We start from the raw sequence: 17,665 nt of genomic DNA, 5'->3' as shown, positions 1-17,665 counted from the left end.
GTCTGACTGCAGATCCAAAATCCTCTTTACTGTAAGTCATTGATAATCATCCTTATTAGATAAAATGGAAGCAAAATAGATATTCCATTTTCTCTCCATCATCAGTGATCATGATACCAGCTCAGTCAAGAAACATTTATTAAGCATCTTCTAAGTGCAAGATACTGATGCTAAGTACTGGGGATACAAACAAAGGGAAAGGATAATCCCTGTGACCACTGGTCACAGGGTATCACTTTAATCTGCACTCCTGTCTACAGGTTGAGTCTCGGAGGGTGTCAGAAATCTCTTCCATTCTTTAGCTTCTAAGAGGCCTCTCCCACCATGGCTACCCTCTCCTCCTTCTGCCCCCTTCTTCCTCAACTTTCTCTGGCTTTGCTAAGTTATATATTCCACAAATTACCCTGTGCCCTTCTGTACCAGTCAGAGCAGTGTTCCTCATAAAGGAATCACATTCTGTGACTGCATTAATTGATGTAGGGAGGGGGAAACCCCCCCCCCCCCAAACAACAGGCCTGTCCCATTTTTCTTGCTTTGAAAAGAAAATACAAACAAACAAACAAAACAGCCCTTTTAGTTATCCTCAATATTTTTCATCTGCCTCTGCTCATTCTGACCTTTAGCCTCCTCTGAGACTAAGTTCTTTACAGGTCTGTTCTTATTTGTTCTTGGTCACTTGCTCTTGTCTTCCATCTTTTATCCAGATTCTTTTGTGTCCATTTGAACTCAAAGTAACTGCTCTCTGTGCAGCTACATGGGTTTCCTTTGATTCCTCCACCTTTTTCTTCTTACAGAAATAACATGTGTTTGTATTCTAAGTATTTCATGTTGGGAAGCTTCCCATCTCTCTTGAGCCATTTTTCCCTTTTAGAACCTCAGGCCATGGGGCTGTTTCTATGTTGCTTCTGATCTTTTTTCCCCCCTAAAATCTAGGGCATGTGTGCCCAACCTTTCCATCCTTGGATGCTAGCTTCTCAATCCTTCCCATCCACCCTCCTACAATGAAGAAACTGCCAATGAAAAAAATGAAAATTATGTCAGGTTAGAATTTAATGTCTTTTGGAATCACATTTAGTGGGTGTCTGATGGAGGGATGGTTACCATTCTGTGGAAAGGTGGGGTTATCATTGAAGGACTGAGAGCACTACAGTATACTGACCCAGAAGAGCTGGGAACGACTGTTTCCTTTTCTATGTCTTATATGACAGGAGTAGCGGGTTTGGTGTTGGGTCTTTCTTCTTAACCTCTGCCCAGATATCTGACAGGTCTTGGATGAACTCCTGGATCTGACAAAACAAGGGACAGAAAGAATAAGGTTTTCAGCCTATAGCTGGTTTCTCTGTTATGAGACACCTACCCATACAATGCTACTTCAATCCTGTATGGATCATCTTCCCATGGCCTAGAAGAAATGAAGTTTCTTTAGGTTCTAATTAGTTAGTTAGTCACATTGTCTGGTTGTAACTAAATAATGTCAGGTTCTCAGGTTCTACTTAGTGCCTAAGTCTATGTGGAATCTGTGAGAGAAAAGGTGTAGGTCCCACTGCCTCAAAATATCTTAACTCCTCTTTAGTTGAATGAGCAGCATGGAAAGAATTCGTCTTTACTCCAAATAAAACTCTGTGTTTTGGGCCTCTTCCAGCTCTGATTTTGTGATTATGATTTTGTGAGAATTAGTTTTATTTTAAAAGTATAACCAAGTCTGGTAGAACATATGCAATGTTCCACATCCATCATCCCCTGTCCAGCAAAAATGGGCTTTTCTCTGGATCAGGTCATAAATATGTAGATTTGTATTTAGCTTTGACAGGTACTATAGAGATTGTTTCTAGAAACCTGTGACCAGAAATCCCAGGCTGTGGAGGCTCTATGAGTTGGGTTTCACACAATCAATGCCATCCTGAGCTAAGGTGTTTTATAAGCAGGTAGGAAATAGTAAAAGTGTGCTTGACCTGGTGCTACAAATACCTAGGACTTCTGAATTTGGAATTCTGGGTTATCCCTAATGTCCATGACAAGGCCTGGGTTCTTGCAGCATAATGAAGTCTCCTGGCCCTATTATCAGAAAACCCTGATACTCTGTAAAGGGCCATCCTTGTCCTCTTACCATGTCCAGCTGCTTGTGGGTGTCCTCCAGGGGAACTTGTATGGTGGTCTCCTTCAGTTGCTTGCTCACAATTTGGAAGAGGTTCAGGGTTGCCATCTTGATGGTGCCCAACAGGAGGGTTTTTTTGGCAGCTGTATTCTGGATATGTGCCCATCGAGATTCCTAGAAGTAGAGAGGAAGAAGGAGTAGTGAGGAAGGTAAACCAATGAATGTTGAAGATCCAGGGAGTACAGAGGACTTGTCTAACTCTCAGATAATGCACTACCACAACCAAGCAGGTCAAGAGGCAACCTGGACTCAGTAAACCTCCTCTTTGGGCTACTTTATGCTCCTTGGGAAAGACTTTATTCTGTCTGGGGTGTCTGGGAGGCAGCACTGCCCAAAAGCAAGGAGATGAATGACTTTATTTCCCTCATTCCCTCCCCTATTACCTTTTTTGTCAGTGTGGGGAAGGTCAAGACCAGGAGATACAGAAGCTTACTTCAGGCCAACAGCTGCCACTGTTACCTGATTCTACTGAGAGTAGAATGAGGATCTGTAGCTTTCTTCTCCTTAGCAGTTGGAACTATTATGTTCCAACCTTGAGTGGGACAAATTCAAGAGTACAAGGTTCTTAATATTGGAGTCATCATGATGGTGGCACCCAAAGGGGTGAGAGACACTACCTTCCTGAGTATTGTGGTCTAATGGAAAGGGTAAATGGATTTAGAACTGGAAGACTGGTTCAAATTCCAGCTCTTCCACTTATTAACTGTGCGATGTGGGGTATCACTTGTCTCTGATGGACCTCAATTTCCTCATTTATAAAATGAGATGATCTCTGAGCTCTCTTCTAGCTCTGACAATCACATGACATGAAGGACTTCTTACCCAAATGATGACATCACTACGGGCACGGTCATACCGCATCTGCAACCTGGCAAGCTCATTGTTGTGCTGTAGGACCTCATCATCCTTTTCTTCCACATAGCGGGTAAGCCGGGCCTTGGCCTTGTCAATTTTCTCCTGCCCCTCTTGGGCTGACTGCATCAGGTCATGGTGCATGCTCACCAGTGTTTTGTAGCGTCCAATAACCTCATGGATTTCCTCAAACTATATCAGGTTGGAAGGGAATTTGTTGGACCTCTTTGAGAATGAAGAACGAACAGCAATGTCAACCACAAATTTGGCAGACCCAACCCACTTGGATTAAGAAGAGTGGTAGTGACATCATCTTACCTCGAAAAGACAGGGAGTGGAGAGGGGATTCTAATTTACCTCTCTCATTCTATCTGTTCCCTTATTGGAGTCACTGAGGGTACCCAGCCTGAAGCCACTAAGCTGGGAGGACTAAGGGCTCCAGGTTCTCTTTTTTTTTCTGTCAGGTTAATCATGTCCTTGCCTGGGTGGTGAGCTAGGCCCACACTGGAGCCTCTAAGTTGAGAAGACTGAGGGTTCTCCGTTTTTTTTTCTCTCAAACTAATCATACTCCTGCTTGAGTAATGAATTGGGCCCACCCTAGAAGGCTCCAATCAACACAGAAGGGCCACAGGTTAGATTATCATATACTTTCAATGTATGTACAAGTCCAGATTCTCCTTCTTATCATCTTTTCTTCTCTATCTCACTCATACTCTTTCTCATTAGTCCTAAAAGGTGAGAATAGCCTACGATGAGGCTGTTAACAATGATGCACTGTGGAAGTGAGGGAAACAGAATCGGAAAACCAAAATTTGGAACTGAGGGCTACTAGCTATATGACCCTGAGCCCCATTTTCTTGCTCTGTAATACAAAGATAATACTACACTATTGAACTAGTGGGAGAGAATGTGAGTGAGGTAGAGGAAAAAGGAGGGTAAGAAGGAGAATCTGGACTTGTACATACACGGAAAGTGTATGATAAGCTAACCTGTGGCCCTTCTGTGTTGACTGGAGTCTTCTTGGGTGGGCCAACTCATTACCCAGGCAGGTGTGCATGATTAGCTTGAGGGGGAAAAAGGAGAACTTTCAGTCCTCTCAGCCTAGAGCCTCCAGGCTGGGTATCCTCGGTGCCTAAGGATACACCAACTTGCACTCTGGCTATCATCTTTATCTCTTTACCCATCCCCACCCTCATCTTCAGGAGTTTGCTCCTGGAACCACCTTTGGTTCTGAGGGATTACTAATCCCAAGTCTATTTCTCACTTTACCTTGCCAGGAACCAGGCTCCAACCTCATTTCTGAGCCACCTGATCCAAACCATACCTCTGCAAGGGTTTACCTTCCCCACAGTCCAGTCTCCCTTATTGTGTGGTAGTGTATTCTCTTTTTCCTATTAGAGTGATAGCTTTTTGAGGACAGGAACTGTCTTGCTTCCTTGTATTTGTACCCCCAGTTCTTTGCACAGTGCCTGGCATTTAGTAAATGCTCAGGAAATACTCTTATTCTGTCTCTGTCATAGAATTTTAGAATTAGTCAGTCTATATCCCTTCCCCTTCCCCAATGACCTTATAAAAGATATAAGGTGCTTATAGGTGCCAGAGTCAGGAGACTGAATTCTCAGTCCTAGCTTTGCCACTTATTAGCAAGTCCATAAACCTCTCTGGATCGCTGATTAAAACAGGTGACCTTTAAGTGCCTTTTTAGAAGGGACATTCTTTGAAAATGATGCTTATGTTAGAATTTTGAGCACTAGGGAGAGATTTTGGAGGAGAAAATACTTTTGGGAAGAGGAGCTGGGAGAGGAGTCGAGGCTTTCTAGTTTTTGGTGCCATATTGATCTGAGTATAGGCAGTGCTTTTCCTCAAAACCTTATTTTTTATAAAATAAGAGCATAGATTATAATTTTTTAAAAAAACCTTAGCTTTTTTTTTGAGGGAGAAGGGTTGCCTATATTATAATTCAGTAGTCTCCAAAATGAGAGTTCTAATTTCCTATGCATTCTTTAAAAATTTCTTTTGGGATATGTTCAATAATATATGTAATATGTGAGGATAATTATACACATAAATGATATATAAGCAATAAGTAATTAAATAAATATACATATAATGAGGATGTATGCTCCAAAATATTTTCCCAAGGGGAAAACTCTTACCATACTACCAGTCAAATCCTGCCTCCATCACTATCTGTGACCTAAATTCCCCTGCTTCTTGAAGGCCCATGGAAAGTCTTAAGGAACAGTCTAAATGACTGAGAATAAAGATGGGGCCACTCTGATCTGCGATAGTAAGAAGCAGAGGTACTCACAGTCTTGGGGACATCTGACCTCAGGGCCAGATACTGTCCCCAAGTGTGAGAGGCTGATCAGCTGGAAGAAAAGATTATTTCTAACTTGCTTCTCCTCCCTCCCGCAATCTGAGGAACCCCTAAATTAGTTCACTTACCTCAGAGTTCTCCACCACTTTCTCCAAGTACTTTTGGAATATAGAGTAGTCTTGCAATTTGGCACTGACCCTCTGATGCTCCTGTCTCAGGGCAGCCATCTCTTGCTTAGCCCTAGCCAATTCTTTTACCCGCATTCTCTTCAGTTCTCTCTCTTTGCTGGCTTTCTTCAGAGCTCGAATTCTTTTCTGGTCATTTTCCTAGAGGAAGGTCCCAGAAGGACAGGGAGGGTATGAGGTCAAGCAGATTTGTCTTGCTCCTGTGGCCAGCCTAGCAAGGGGCATAGCAACAGGGTTACTAGAATATTAGAACTGGGAGGCACCCCTTTGGGTCATCTAGTCCAGTTTTCTGCTTGATATAGATGGTCCTCCCCTTCTTTTCTATAGCTTACCCCTGACAGGTGGTACTCCAGCCTTTCTGTGAATACCTCCAGGGCTGGAGAATTTACGACATTGAACCTGAATCCTAAGAGAATTTCTATGGTCTCCATTGTATAGAATGGACCTCTGGTACTAAAATTCCTCCATGAGATTTGCTTGTTTGCCCAACCAGACCTTGAATGGGACCACTTATCTATGGAAAACTATTCTCCCCTGGGAATAGCACCTTCTTCAGACCTTCCTTTAATATTGCCAAGGCCATCATGTGGATTTTGCAAATACCTTAAAAACATTCAGGTAAAATTATCTTGCTGAAAATGGGGGAATTTGAGGCACAAAAAGTTTGAGAGATTATAGCAAATTCCTGAGGATCTTAGGATTTTAAAGCTGGGAAAGAGGTTTAAATTTATTTAGAGATTATTTAGTTCAAACCCTTCATTTCACAAAAGAGAAAAATAGACACAAAGAGGGACAGTGATTTACTTAAGGTCATCATGTTCCAAATCACTGGGGACTGCAGGGCTCCAGATTGGTTAGTTAGACATGATGATGTAAGATATGAATGTGTGTGTGGGTTAATTATGTTAAGAAGTAGTTTGAGAACATTCTGTGGGTAGAATGCCTGTCACATTAGAGATAGGATAGACTGAGTGATCATGGAAAAAATATAGGAAATAATTGATAGACCTGAATCTAAGTAGTGTGTTTGCTATTTACTGGCTACATGACCATAGGCAAGTGGCTTTCTATCTCTTGGCCTCAGTTTTTTCCTCTGTAAAGTGAGAGTGGGCAGCCAATTCTAAGATCTCTGACATCATAGAGTTCTTTGTTGTAGGTAAAGGCTGCTTCCATTTTGGAAACAGTGTTTGGACTTTGAAGAGGTGAGACAAGAAAGAGACCAGGAGCCTCAAGGGCTGTAGAGTTATTTCCTCAGAGTGAGGCTGCTTGGATAGAAATGGGTATGAGAAGAAAACACTCTAGTGCTCTGGCCAGGAACATTCATCAGATAATGGATACCTTTCCCCCTTTCTCCACTATATCACCTAAGGTGAATGGCGCCATCACTCTGGGCCCACACTTTTGGAGGAGGATATGCTGTGCATTGCTTAGACACTATTGCTTTGCCACCTCCTTACTCCTAAAATATTGGTCTGTGTATCACAGGATCATAGATTGAGAGCTGGAAGTGACCTGAGAGACCACTGAGCCTTTAGAGGCCACCGAGTCTAGTCCTCTCTTTTTATAGATGAGCCCCAAAGTGGTTAAATGAGTTGCAAAAGGTCACATAGGTAGTAAGTAGAACAGCTGAGATTTGAACCCAGATCTTCTGACTTCAAATTCTTTCCATTGTACTCATTGGTTGTATTTCCACCCAACCTACCTTGGTCCTACCACCATCTTTTCTTTCAGGTCAAGTACAAGTAGAAGGAAAGATGCTTATAAAATGTCTAGTTGATTTTCAACAAGAACAGGACATACATAATTCAACCTTAAGGCTGAATCCTAAGTGGCCCAATAAGTAACCACAACTGTCCTTTCAAATAAATCAATCTGTATGCTATTTCCATATTTCAACAGAAATGTAATTTCATCAATGTGGTTACAACTTCAGATGGTGCAAATAGCAACCAAGTTGAGCCTTTTTGTTCTGTATGACTCTTATCTGTGCCCTTCTAAATAAATCCTCCTCTGGGGGCCCATCCAATATACTTGAGTGTATCCACTGGATCTCCTGACATTATGGAAATACCAATGGAGCACATGAACTACCGTCTATTATCCTTCACTCTAACTACATAACCAGTTTACTGTACTTTCCTGTTATACTTCTCTTCATGGTATAACCAGTACCTATTCTGCAATTAGCCTTAGGAAATTGCTGAAGTCTTTAAGAGTATGGGGGTAGATGGGTTATGCCCATTTAGATGAGCCCCAAAGAATTGCAAAAGGTGATGCAGGTAATAAGTAGTTCAGTCAGATTGAACTCTTTTGAATAATTGTGGATGTCATTTAGGAGGCTCCACAGCATTCTGAGACTTCAGTCAAAATGTAATCTATAATTGTATATATATATAAATATATATATATTAGGAGCATCTGGAAGATTTCATCATCTATATAGGCAATACTGCTTTTGAACTCTGCACTAGATACCTTCCATGACAATGGCTAACATCATTAGTATATGACTTCTGATACTATGTGTCATTTAATATTAATAAAAAGGTTGTTGAAAAATTATATTGTGGCATTTATTAAGGACTCTTGCATATTTTGGCATATGTAAGGAAGAAATCTTTTTTAGAGGAGAACCTTTGAGGCAACATAAAATGAATTCTTAGAACTAACAAATAATATAAATACAGCGGAATCCTGTATTCTTTACATTTTAACTGTGTGACTGCAAAAATGTGGTCTGTTGTATAATAACATTTTTGAAAATCTTCCTGATTCTTTCTCAAACTCTTACCAAGGATGCCCTCCATTCTATAGAGATGGATAAGCATATATGGGTCAATATTTAAGGATACTTTTTCAATTGCCCTTTTTCCATAATAAGGTTTATGACTTTTTTCCCCCAAGCCTTTGGCATCCTACTTTTCAAATTCTCAAGAAAATCAATACTTCAATACCCTGAAAATGGTGGCACTTCCAGCATAAACTTGGCCAATAAGCATACGCTTGACCTACCCCAACCAATGTTCTCTACAGTATCATTTCTACCTAATACAAGCCAAGCAGAAAATGAGACCATCAAACATTGTGATAAAAGCACAAATATGGTGGCTCTGCTGTCATTTACTGGAAAAAAAATAGTTGGTTATAGAAATCTTGGCAGAACTTCTCAGTTTGTCTGTTTTGTTGTCTTTTAGTAAATTCATCCTCTTACCGACCTATCTATAAACTTATTTTCTCCTCCATCCTTTTTGTTTTTTTGAGGTGCTACTGCTCATACTCCTCCACCCACCTATAAGATTTTACAAATTAATTTACATTTTAAACCAGTGTTACCTGTGGTTGCTTTATCTTTCATCCTGGCAAAGAAATTAAAAGTGTCTGTTATCTGAGGCAATTTCTAGATTATTATGATCTCCTTGTGGTGACTGATTTAAATTGATTAAATTTTGTTAAAAAATTGCAATATGTGTCAATGTTTGTTCTTTTGTCTTTTTCCCACTTTTTGCATCAATAATTTGTTTAGATAAGTCAGTTTTGAAGCTGTCTAAACTTCATGTCAAATCTCATTTCTGTAATTTATCCTCATTAGGTATTGATTTTGATTTTTAACAAATAGTGGTCTGGTTTACACAGACAGTTAATTGGGAAATGACTCCCATATTGGAAACCATTAATCTCCTTTCTGATAAGATACTATGGTTTTATTTGGTATGTGTCATATTTATCTAGTGCCTTTTAATTCTTTTCTTGAAGAAAGTATTCATAACATATTGGTGTCAGGTTTTAATATCCTCTACAAAGCTTTAACCTCTCTCATTTACCTTTAACTTCTTTAATGGCTCTATCATAAGGCAAATTTTTGCCATACTTCCCTATATTTTACCTTTGCATTGAAGATACTTTCTCTGGAGGATTTTAATGAGTTTTACATAAAATTCCTCTACCTTCCCATTCTCTATAACGTAAACTACAGTTATTTACATGATAGTCTTTCTGCTTTTTGTTCACAAGTACTGTAATAAGAGATAATGAAGTAATCCATGAAATTATGTTGCTTTGGATATGTGTAAAAATCCATTTCTACCAACAACTTTATTTGCCCTGTGAATGCAACTTCCTTATATCTTCTGTTTTCGTTAAAGTAAGAATAAAAAGATTTTTATGATTAACTTCCTCTAAACAAGGTCATCATTGATTACTGGATAAGAATCTCAAATTTAGAGTACTAACCAGTAAATCAATGTTTCTAAATGGACTAAAAACTGTGATTCTTAGTGTCCTCTTCCATCATTCAACAAGGATTTATTAGCTGTCTACTATGTACCATGCAATGTATTAGATACTGCAAGTACAAAATAGGCCTATTACCCATGAGCACAGAAAAAGGTACACCAGAGTCCAAGAGATGACCCTATACACTACTTTGGCCATCAGTGAGAAAGGGGAACATTACTCCAAGGAGGATGTGAACACAGGTCATAGTGAAACCATAAAGTGACATTAATGAACCAGGCAGGACAAACAAACTATCCATCAGTTCTAAGCACACGCCTAAGGAACTCATTCCCACCTTTTTTGGTAGGTATGGGCTAAGCTTCCCAGACAACTCACTCCCCTTCTGGGGTGTATCTTTCCTTTCAAACAGCATACACTTAATTTTAGAGAAATATATTAAAACGATACAAAACAAAACAAAAAAACTACTTACCTCAGATTGCTCACCCACTTCCTATGTCAATACTGCCTTCAATTTACTAGGAGTATCTTTCCAGGGATTATTTTCTCTACACCCCTCCTCCCCCAGTCCTATTTCAAATAAACCCTCATTTCTATTAATTGTACGCATCCAACACTCTAGCCAATTTACACTGGCAAAATTCAAACTGAGTTTACAAAACTAGATCTCCTTCTATTCTGGATTTGCCTCCTCTCATTTCCAGTTTCTCTGTGGGCATTCAAATAGAACTGACATGAATTCAATAACTATCTGATTTCAATACAGTTTCAAACACATAAAAACTGGAGCAGCTAGCTGGTGCAGTGGATAGAGCACCAGCGTAGGAGTCAGGAGGATCTGAGTTCAAATCTCACCTCAGACACTTGACACTCACTAGCTGTGTGACCTTGGGCAAGTCACTTAACCCCAATTGCCTCATCCTGGGTCATCTCCAGTCATCCTGATGAATATCTGGTCACTAGATTCAGATGGCTCTGGAGGAGAAGTGAGGCTGGTGACCTGCACAGCCCTCCCTCACTCAAAACAAAGTCAAGTGCAGGTCATGTCATTATTTCTCTGATAGCATGGTCTTCTTTGGCAACGAAGGATGAACACACACAAACACATAAAAAGAAAACTAAAAGTACTGCTTCAAGATGTTTGTCACTCAGTTTGTAGCTAGAAAGTGATTCCTTTCCCCCTCCTCACTCTGTACTCTGTTGGGATGAATAATAAATAGCAAGGAATAGATGAAGGCCTATAGGAAGGAGCAGATTCCCCCATCCAGGGTCACACTGGAGGAACTTCAAGGAGTCTTGATAGACAACAGTCCTTCTGGTCTGATGGCTACTAAGAACCACCTTTATTTACTGTACTTTTTCTGTATAACAAGGTATCTGGCCCTTAGCTCTGAGGACTTTTGGCCTGTGGCTTGACCATGCAAGTGAAAAGTCTTGATCCTCAACAAATTTTCTATTTTCAAAATCAAAATCTCTGTCTTCCCCAACTGGTGAAAACTCAATCAGCTCTCCTAGAATCAGAAGAAACCAGATGAATCCTCAATCTAACTGACAGATCTCCAATTGTCATTGATTCTGAGTGAAGGATTACACTCAGATCACAGACTTAGAGCTGAAATGGACGTTAGAAACCACTGAGTCCAGCCTCAGTTTACAGATGAGGAATTGAACCCTTTAAATTGGCTAAGAGACTCTGCTATGGTCATACAAGGAGGAAGTAACAGGATTTGAACAGAGGTCTTCTGACTCCTCCTACTCCAAATCTCATTCATGTGACTTCCTAGCTTGTCAATATCTCTTTAGATCCTAACTCCTTTATTTGTCATCCAGTGTATTGGCTTTCACATCCAGCTTTGTTTCATCTGCAGATTTGATAAATATAACATTTATTCCAATCTTTTCATTTACAGAGGAGAAAGAAATTTGAAATAATTTGTTCTTAAGTCACTTAGAGTCTCTCAAATTCAATTTTCTTCTTTCTGCATTAGGGATAACAGTGTGAACACAGCAGACTCCACAGGTTTATTTCAGGAAAAGTGTTAAAAACAGATGATTGTGATGAACAGAGAGCAGGCCATGGAGGGAAACAGAAGTGGACCATAGACAGGCAGACTCTGTGGTGACTGAGTCAGATGAAGCAGTTACAGATTGTACATGTGTTGTCAGATGGCAAGAACACAGAAGAGATCTTTTCCTTCTTGTTAACACCTTCCTTTTAACACTTTCTGTGAACCTTGTGCTTATTTCTTGTACCACCTTGTGTGCCTTATAGTTATCTGTTTATTAAACTATAAAGTTCTGGAAGAAGAAGAGTGTCCTATACTTTGCTGTAAGCCCTACAATGCCTACTGAACAAAGGGCCCTTCCTACACTCAGTACTTATCAGGTACTCAGTAATTATTGAAATGTTTGCTAAGGGCCTACTTTATAGAAGACACTATGTTAGATCATAGGGATACAAAGATGGAAAAAAGACACACTCTTTTCCCTCAAGGAACATATACTCTAGTAAGGGGAAAGAAATGGGTAGAGAACTACATCACAAATGTACTAGGTGTTTGGGAGAGGTACAACCATAGTGTTAGGTTTTTGAAGGGTTGGCTTTTACCTGGGTTTTGGTCAGGGAAGGTTTTATAGAAGGTGGCATCTGAGCTGAACCTTGATGAAAGCAGGACTTCAATAGGTAGAGGTTGTGGGAGGGAGTCCATTCCAGACATGGCAGGGTGGGGAGTGGGGAATAAGTGAGCAAAGGAACTCAGTTTTAAAAGGTTAAGATGAGAATTGGTAGTAGTAGATCAGTCTGTTTGGAACAGAATTCATTTAAGGTCTGTATTGTGAAATAAACCTAGAAAAGTAAACTGGAGTTAGATGGTGAGTGGCTTTGAATGGCAAGTTCAGGAGGCATAGGTTTTATTCTAGAGACTCAAGGTAGCCACACAAGGTTGTTGGGCAGAGGGTTGAAGTGATAAAGGTGTATATATGGAGTAGGAGGATTGTAGCTGCTCAGATTCTTATTCATACCTGTATAAACTGTTCAAACTTCTTTATATGAGCCTTTAGTTGTGCCTCCTTGGTCCCAAGTTCCTCCCAGCGTAGATTCAGGGCCTCCATCCTCTTTTTAAATGTCTACAGGACCATATGAAAAAAGTCAGCAGAACTTACTGCTCAGGCCTCATGTCTGTAAGCAGCTGAGTGTTCCCTAGGACTCTATGTCCCACACTATCCTTGCAGATTCAGCAGTTGTCTCCTTGTATAGCCTTAGACTGCTACCAATTCCCTACCCTTGAATGTGGAGCCCCTAAACCAGGATCAATCTGAAGTTACAAGGATTTCTCTGTATTCTGGGTGGGGAATGGGGGTTGGGGAAGGCAAAGGGGTTGGCTCCCTTCCCTTCCATGAAGGTGAACAGGCCAAGATGTCAATAGTTGAGGGCTTCTGTTTCCCATCCCCAGTGGAATCTGGGACCATTTCAAGAAAACTTCCTCCTTTCCTTTCCACATCCCATTCTACACACACACACACACATACACATAACACACACACACAGATACGCGTGCACACATGGATAGCACCCTTTCCTATGCATTACTTGTTTGCCCTCTCCTCACTCTGCCTCCTCTTCACTCATCACTGTGGCCCCTCTTTGGCATCCCCTCACCTCCTTTTTTTCCTCCATGGCTTGATGCATCACTTTGGCCTCTTTCTTTTTCTCTAGGAGCCGGATGGATGGAGATGGTGACTGCTCCTCTGTTGATGGAAACTTCCTGTTGCAAAAGTACCAAAAAACATGACTTATTCTGAAGGGACTTATGGCTGCTAAGTGACACACACTGTGGGATAACTGGGAAGTAGCAGATATGGTAGTAATTCTGAGAGTCAGATACCCTCACTTGTATGGAAAGTGTCAGTCATTCTTATCCTTCCCATCAGATCAGCCAAGAAATGGAGCAGGGGAGGGCTTTGGGATAGTGATAGAAGTTCAGCAAGAAAGAGCAGAGAGTGATGTGTGTATATGTGTGTGTATGTGTGTATGAAAGAGAGAGAGAGAGAAAGAGAGAGAAAGAAAGAGAGAGGGAGAGAGAGAGAGGGAGAGAGAGAGAGAGAGGGAGAGAGAGAGAGAGAGAGAGAGAGAGAGAGAGATATGACACAGACACAGAGAAAGAGACAGAGAGAAGAGATTACAGTTATATGTGGGGAGGGGGCAAGGAATTACAATAACATTTATATTACTGTGGGGAATTTTAATTTTTTTCACTTAGCAAGATGACTTCTACCCATCAAGAAAGATTTGTATGAACTGATGCAGAGTGAGATGAGCAAAAGCAACAGAGCCTTTCTCACTGTGACTACAATGATGTAAAGAAAAACAGCCTTGAAAGACTTGAGAACACTAGTCATTCATCCCAGTGACTAGTCTCATGATTTCAGAAGTTTGATGATGAGACTTGCCCCCCTTCTTGGCAAGGAGAAGCAGGGTAAGACACATTTTCAGGCATGAACCATATGCTTATTCCTCTTGCTGGACTACATACTTATTATGAGATGACTTCCATTTGGAAAAAAAAGAGGGTTAGTAGCAGTGAGAGGTGTACAAAAACAAAAAGAAAAAATAGCATTAATAAAACATTTGAAAATATACAAAAGGAGACAAAAAGACGTTCACAAGGGAACACAGAATAATTTCATTACTTCCTTGTTAAATGTGTTATATGCTTTTGAAAAACAAATTGTATACAACAGAAGTTCATAACTTCACAATCTTCTTTCTTATTTGTATATTAAAATGTTTGTTTTTATTGGTAATTAAGTTCAAAATATAAAAATTTTTTTAAAGAGAACTGGGAGATGGGAGGGAAAGTACCAAGATGTGCAGATTTTATTTTTATTTTACAGATGAGAAATCTGATACTCAAGAGAGGGGAAATTACTATGCAGATAACAATCAGTGGAGACATAACTAGTGTCTCCTGACTTGTACTCTAGGGTTCATTCTACTCCCACAGACTGCCTCCTGGGAATGTCTGGGAGGCTATCTTGGAGGTGATGAGGTATGCCAAGAACCAGGGATATTGAGGATTGGGGTGGGTTTGTCTGTGACTTACATTAGCAGCTCCAGTAGCCGTTCCCCATACTGCAAGCGGAAGTACTCCGCCAGGTCTTCCTCTTCCATGATTCCCAGACTCATGATTGCTGCTGCTTAGGGAATAGAGCAATCCTCAGGTAATATCTATGGGAAAAACCCAAAGCCAAGAAAGGAAACTTTTCTTCTTAGATACTGGACTGTTGTTTCCAGATACTCCTAATCAGGCTTACAGGATCTTGTGATAATAAGGGACTATTTTAGAAAGTCAGTTAAAGGGGCCCAAAACAGTTGATAGCCTACGCTGGTAGGCTGTAGATCACCGATCCTCAGCCAGAAGGTACAGGGGATGAGGAGGTGGTTCAGGAAGGGAGATGTTGCTTAGTAACAACTAACAGCCATGGTTCTGTGTGGTGGTAGATGGAATCTATCTCCCTTATTCTTTGACCCTTTACCCCTGCTCTCAGCCAATTCAAATCTCGCCTTCTCTTTTTAGCTCATATCAGCCCCTCCTTGGCTCCCCCTTTTCTTCTGATCCTGCCTTGAACTGTTGGGAACATTGAATGATAATAATCATGGTTGTGGAAAAGGCAAAGAAAGAAGGTCCTCTTATTCCTGGTATATGGCTTCAGCCTTCTATACCTACAACCAAACTCATCAAGAGACTTGAGACCTAGAAAGCCCTCCTGGAGGGGAAGGGGAACAGAGTGGTGCCTATGTGGTGGTCTCTCTTCTAAAGTGGAACAGTTCTTAGTCCTCATCTTCAACCTCTTAGAATCCCTACTTTCCTTCAAAATTCAGCTCAGGCCAAGCTCCCTCTAATATGCAACCTTTCCTGATTGCTCCAGCTACTAGCTACTCTTGCACCCAAATTACCATGTAGATATCTACTTCATATACATTTTGAATATACTTAAATATGCACAGGAGAACAGAAGGTTTTCCTGGACAAAATACAGAGACAAAGTGTTCAGGCTTTGCTCTCGACAGATATGCATAATAAAACAGGAATTTGTGCGAAGTGGGTGGAGAACACTATGTTTCCCTCCTGTTCTGACTCAAATTCATTTGCAGCTAAGCCAGAGAGGATTTAAGGCATGTGTATGACTACCAGGATCCTAAGTTAGATAGCTATCTCTAAAAGAACTTTAATTTTTAAATTATCAAGCATTTTTTTCTCTCATTTCTCACCTCCCAGGGGAAAAAAAGGAGAAAAATAAAACCTTTGTAATAAAAAAGCTTAGTCAAGCAAAACAAGTTCCTAATATTCTGCATATTAGTTCATAAACTCTCTATCAGGAGGTGGGGTAGCATTCTTCATCACTGACCTTCCAAAATCATGATTGATCAGAGTTCTTAAGTCTTTCAAAATAGGTCATTTTTGGAATTTTGCAAAATCATTCTCAAGGTTCTTCTTACTTCACTCTGTATCAATTCATACAAGTCTTCCCTAGGTTTTCCCAAAGCATCACTTTCTTAATTTCTTACTGAATATTTGTAGAATATAATAGCATTCCATTACATTCATATACTACAATTTGTTCAGCCACTCTCCAATTAATGGTGACCCCTTTAGTTTACGATTCTTTACCACTACAAAAAAAAAGTTGCTATAAATATTTTTGTACATATAGGACCTTTTCCTTTCCCTTTGGTCTCTTTGGGGCATAGATCTAATAGTAGTGTCTCTGAGTCAAAAAACATACCATTTCTAGGTCTGTGCCCCAACAGTAATTTTGGGGTCATAGTTCCAAAATACTTTTCAAAATGGCTATACCAATCCATAGCTCCAACTGAAATACATCAAATATGTCTGGTTTCCCTTAGTCCTTTCAAGATTTATTATTTTCCTTTTTTACCTTTTTTTTTTTTTTATCATTTTATAGGTAAGTTCACCCCATGGTCATTTATAGTTGTGAATGTTAATTATGTATTTCCCTTCATCCTATTTCTTTTTATTTTTTAGATTCCCACCCCTTCTTTTTCACAAGTTACTATCCTTTCTTTCTTTCCTTTTAAACCCCTATTCATGACTTCTCTGAGCTTAGGTTTATTTTGCTTATAATAAATCCCTCTCTGAATTTAACCTTTCTCTTATTTCCACTTTTTGACCTTTCCCTGTTTCCTATTTTCCAGTTGAGTTGAATGTATTTCTACACCAAATTCTTTGCATATGCATGAGTGTGTACGTAAGAGACTAATTCAGATGAAAGTTAGATTCAAGTAACTCCTAATCCCTCCACCTCCTACCTTGTTTGCAAGTTCTATTTGTACATCCTCATTATGTGAGCTGTTTCCTCCTCTTTTCTCCCCCCCTTTTCTCCTAGTGTCTCCCTTTCCTTTCTTCTTTTAAGATCAACAAAGTATAACTATGCCACTCTTAGGCCATTTGTCTTATCTGACTCTATGATCCCTGAGAATTCTGAGGGACACTTGTATCATCTCCCCCTCCATTAGAATGTAAACACTTTATCTTTTAAAAAGCCCCTTCCAGTTGCTCATTTGTGCTTATCTTTTAATGTTTCTCTTGACGCCTGTGTTTATATTTCAAAGTTTGTACTCAGTCCTGTTTTTTTTCATCAAGAATGCTAGGAAGTTGCCTATTTCAATGGTCTATTTTTCCCCTCTGCACATTTTTTTCTTTGGGTAAAATTATTCTTGGCTATAGGCCTATATATTTTCCTATTTGGAATATGGTATTCCATGCTTTCCCCCTCTTTAGAGTGGTAGGTGCTAAATTTTGTGCGATATTGGTTGTGATTTTTTGGTACCAGAACTTTTGTTTCCTGGCTGCTTTTTTTTTTAAGCCTGGAAGTTCTGGATTTCAGCTATAACAT

The 17,665-nt window shown here is 40.0% G+C and overlaps 1 protein-coding gene across 4 annotated transcripts in view; it reads right to left on the bottom strand.

The window, feature by feature from the left end:
• Positions 1-1,032: 1,032 nt before the first annotated feature.
• Positions 1,033-17,665, bottom strand: part of CCDC42 (coiled-coil domain containing 42) — an 84,576-nt gene continuing 67,943 nt past the window's right edge. For 3 of the 4 annotated variants that reach the window (XM_072641080.1, XM_072641081.1, XM_072641079.1), the window contains exons 4-10: positions 14,851-14,941; positions 13,407-13,512; positions 12,770-12,874; positions 5,456-5,653; positions 2,978-3,199; positions 2,108-2,269; positions 1,033-1,286 (exon numbers count right to left, since the gene is read on the bottom strand). In XM_072641080.1, coding sequence (XP_072497181.1) covers positions 1,191-1,286; positions 2,108-2,269; positions 2,978-3,199; positions 5,456-5,653; positions 12,770-12,874; positions 13,407-13,512; positions 14,851-14,941 — 980 coding nt within the window. In that variant the 3' untranslated portion in view covers positions 1,033-1,190. Of the gene's footprint in view, positions 1,287-2,107; positions 2,270-2,977; positions 3,200-5,455; positions 5,654-12,769; positions 12,875-13,406; positions 13,513-14,850; positions 14,976-17,665 lie in introns of all 4 variants that reach the window. The other variant, XM_072641082.1, reaches the window with a different exon arrangement.

Source organism: Notamacropus eugenii, chromosome 2 (assembly GCF_028372415.1).
Source record: "Notamacropus eugenii isolate mMacEug1 chromosome 2, mMacEug1.pri_v2, whole genome shotgun sequence".
Lineage (NCBI taxonomy): Eukaryota > Metazoa > Chordata > Mammalia > Diprotodontia > Macropodidae > Notamacropus > Notamacropus eugenii.
This window is presented reverse-complemented; position numbering and strand designations above follow the sequence as displayed.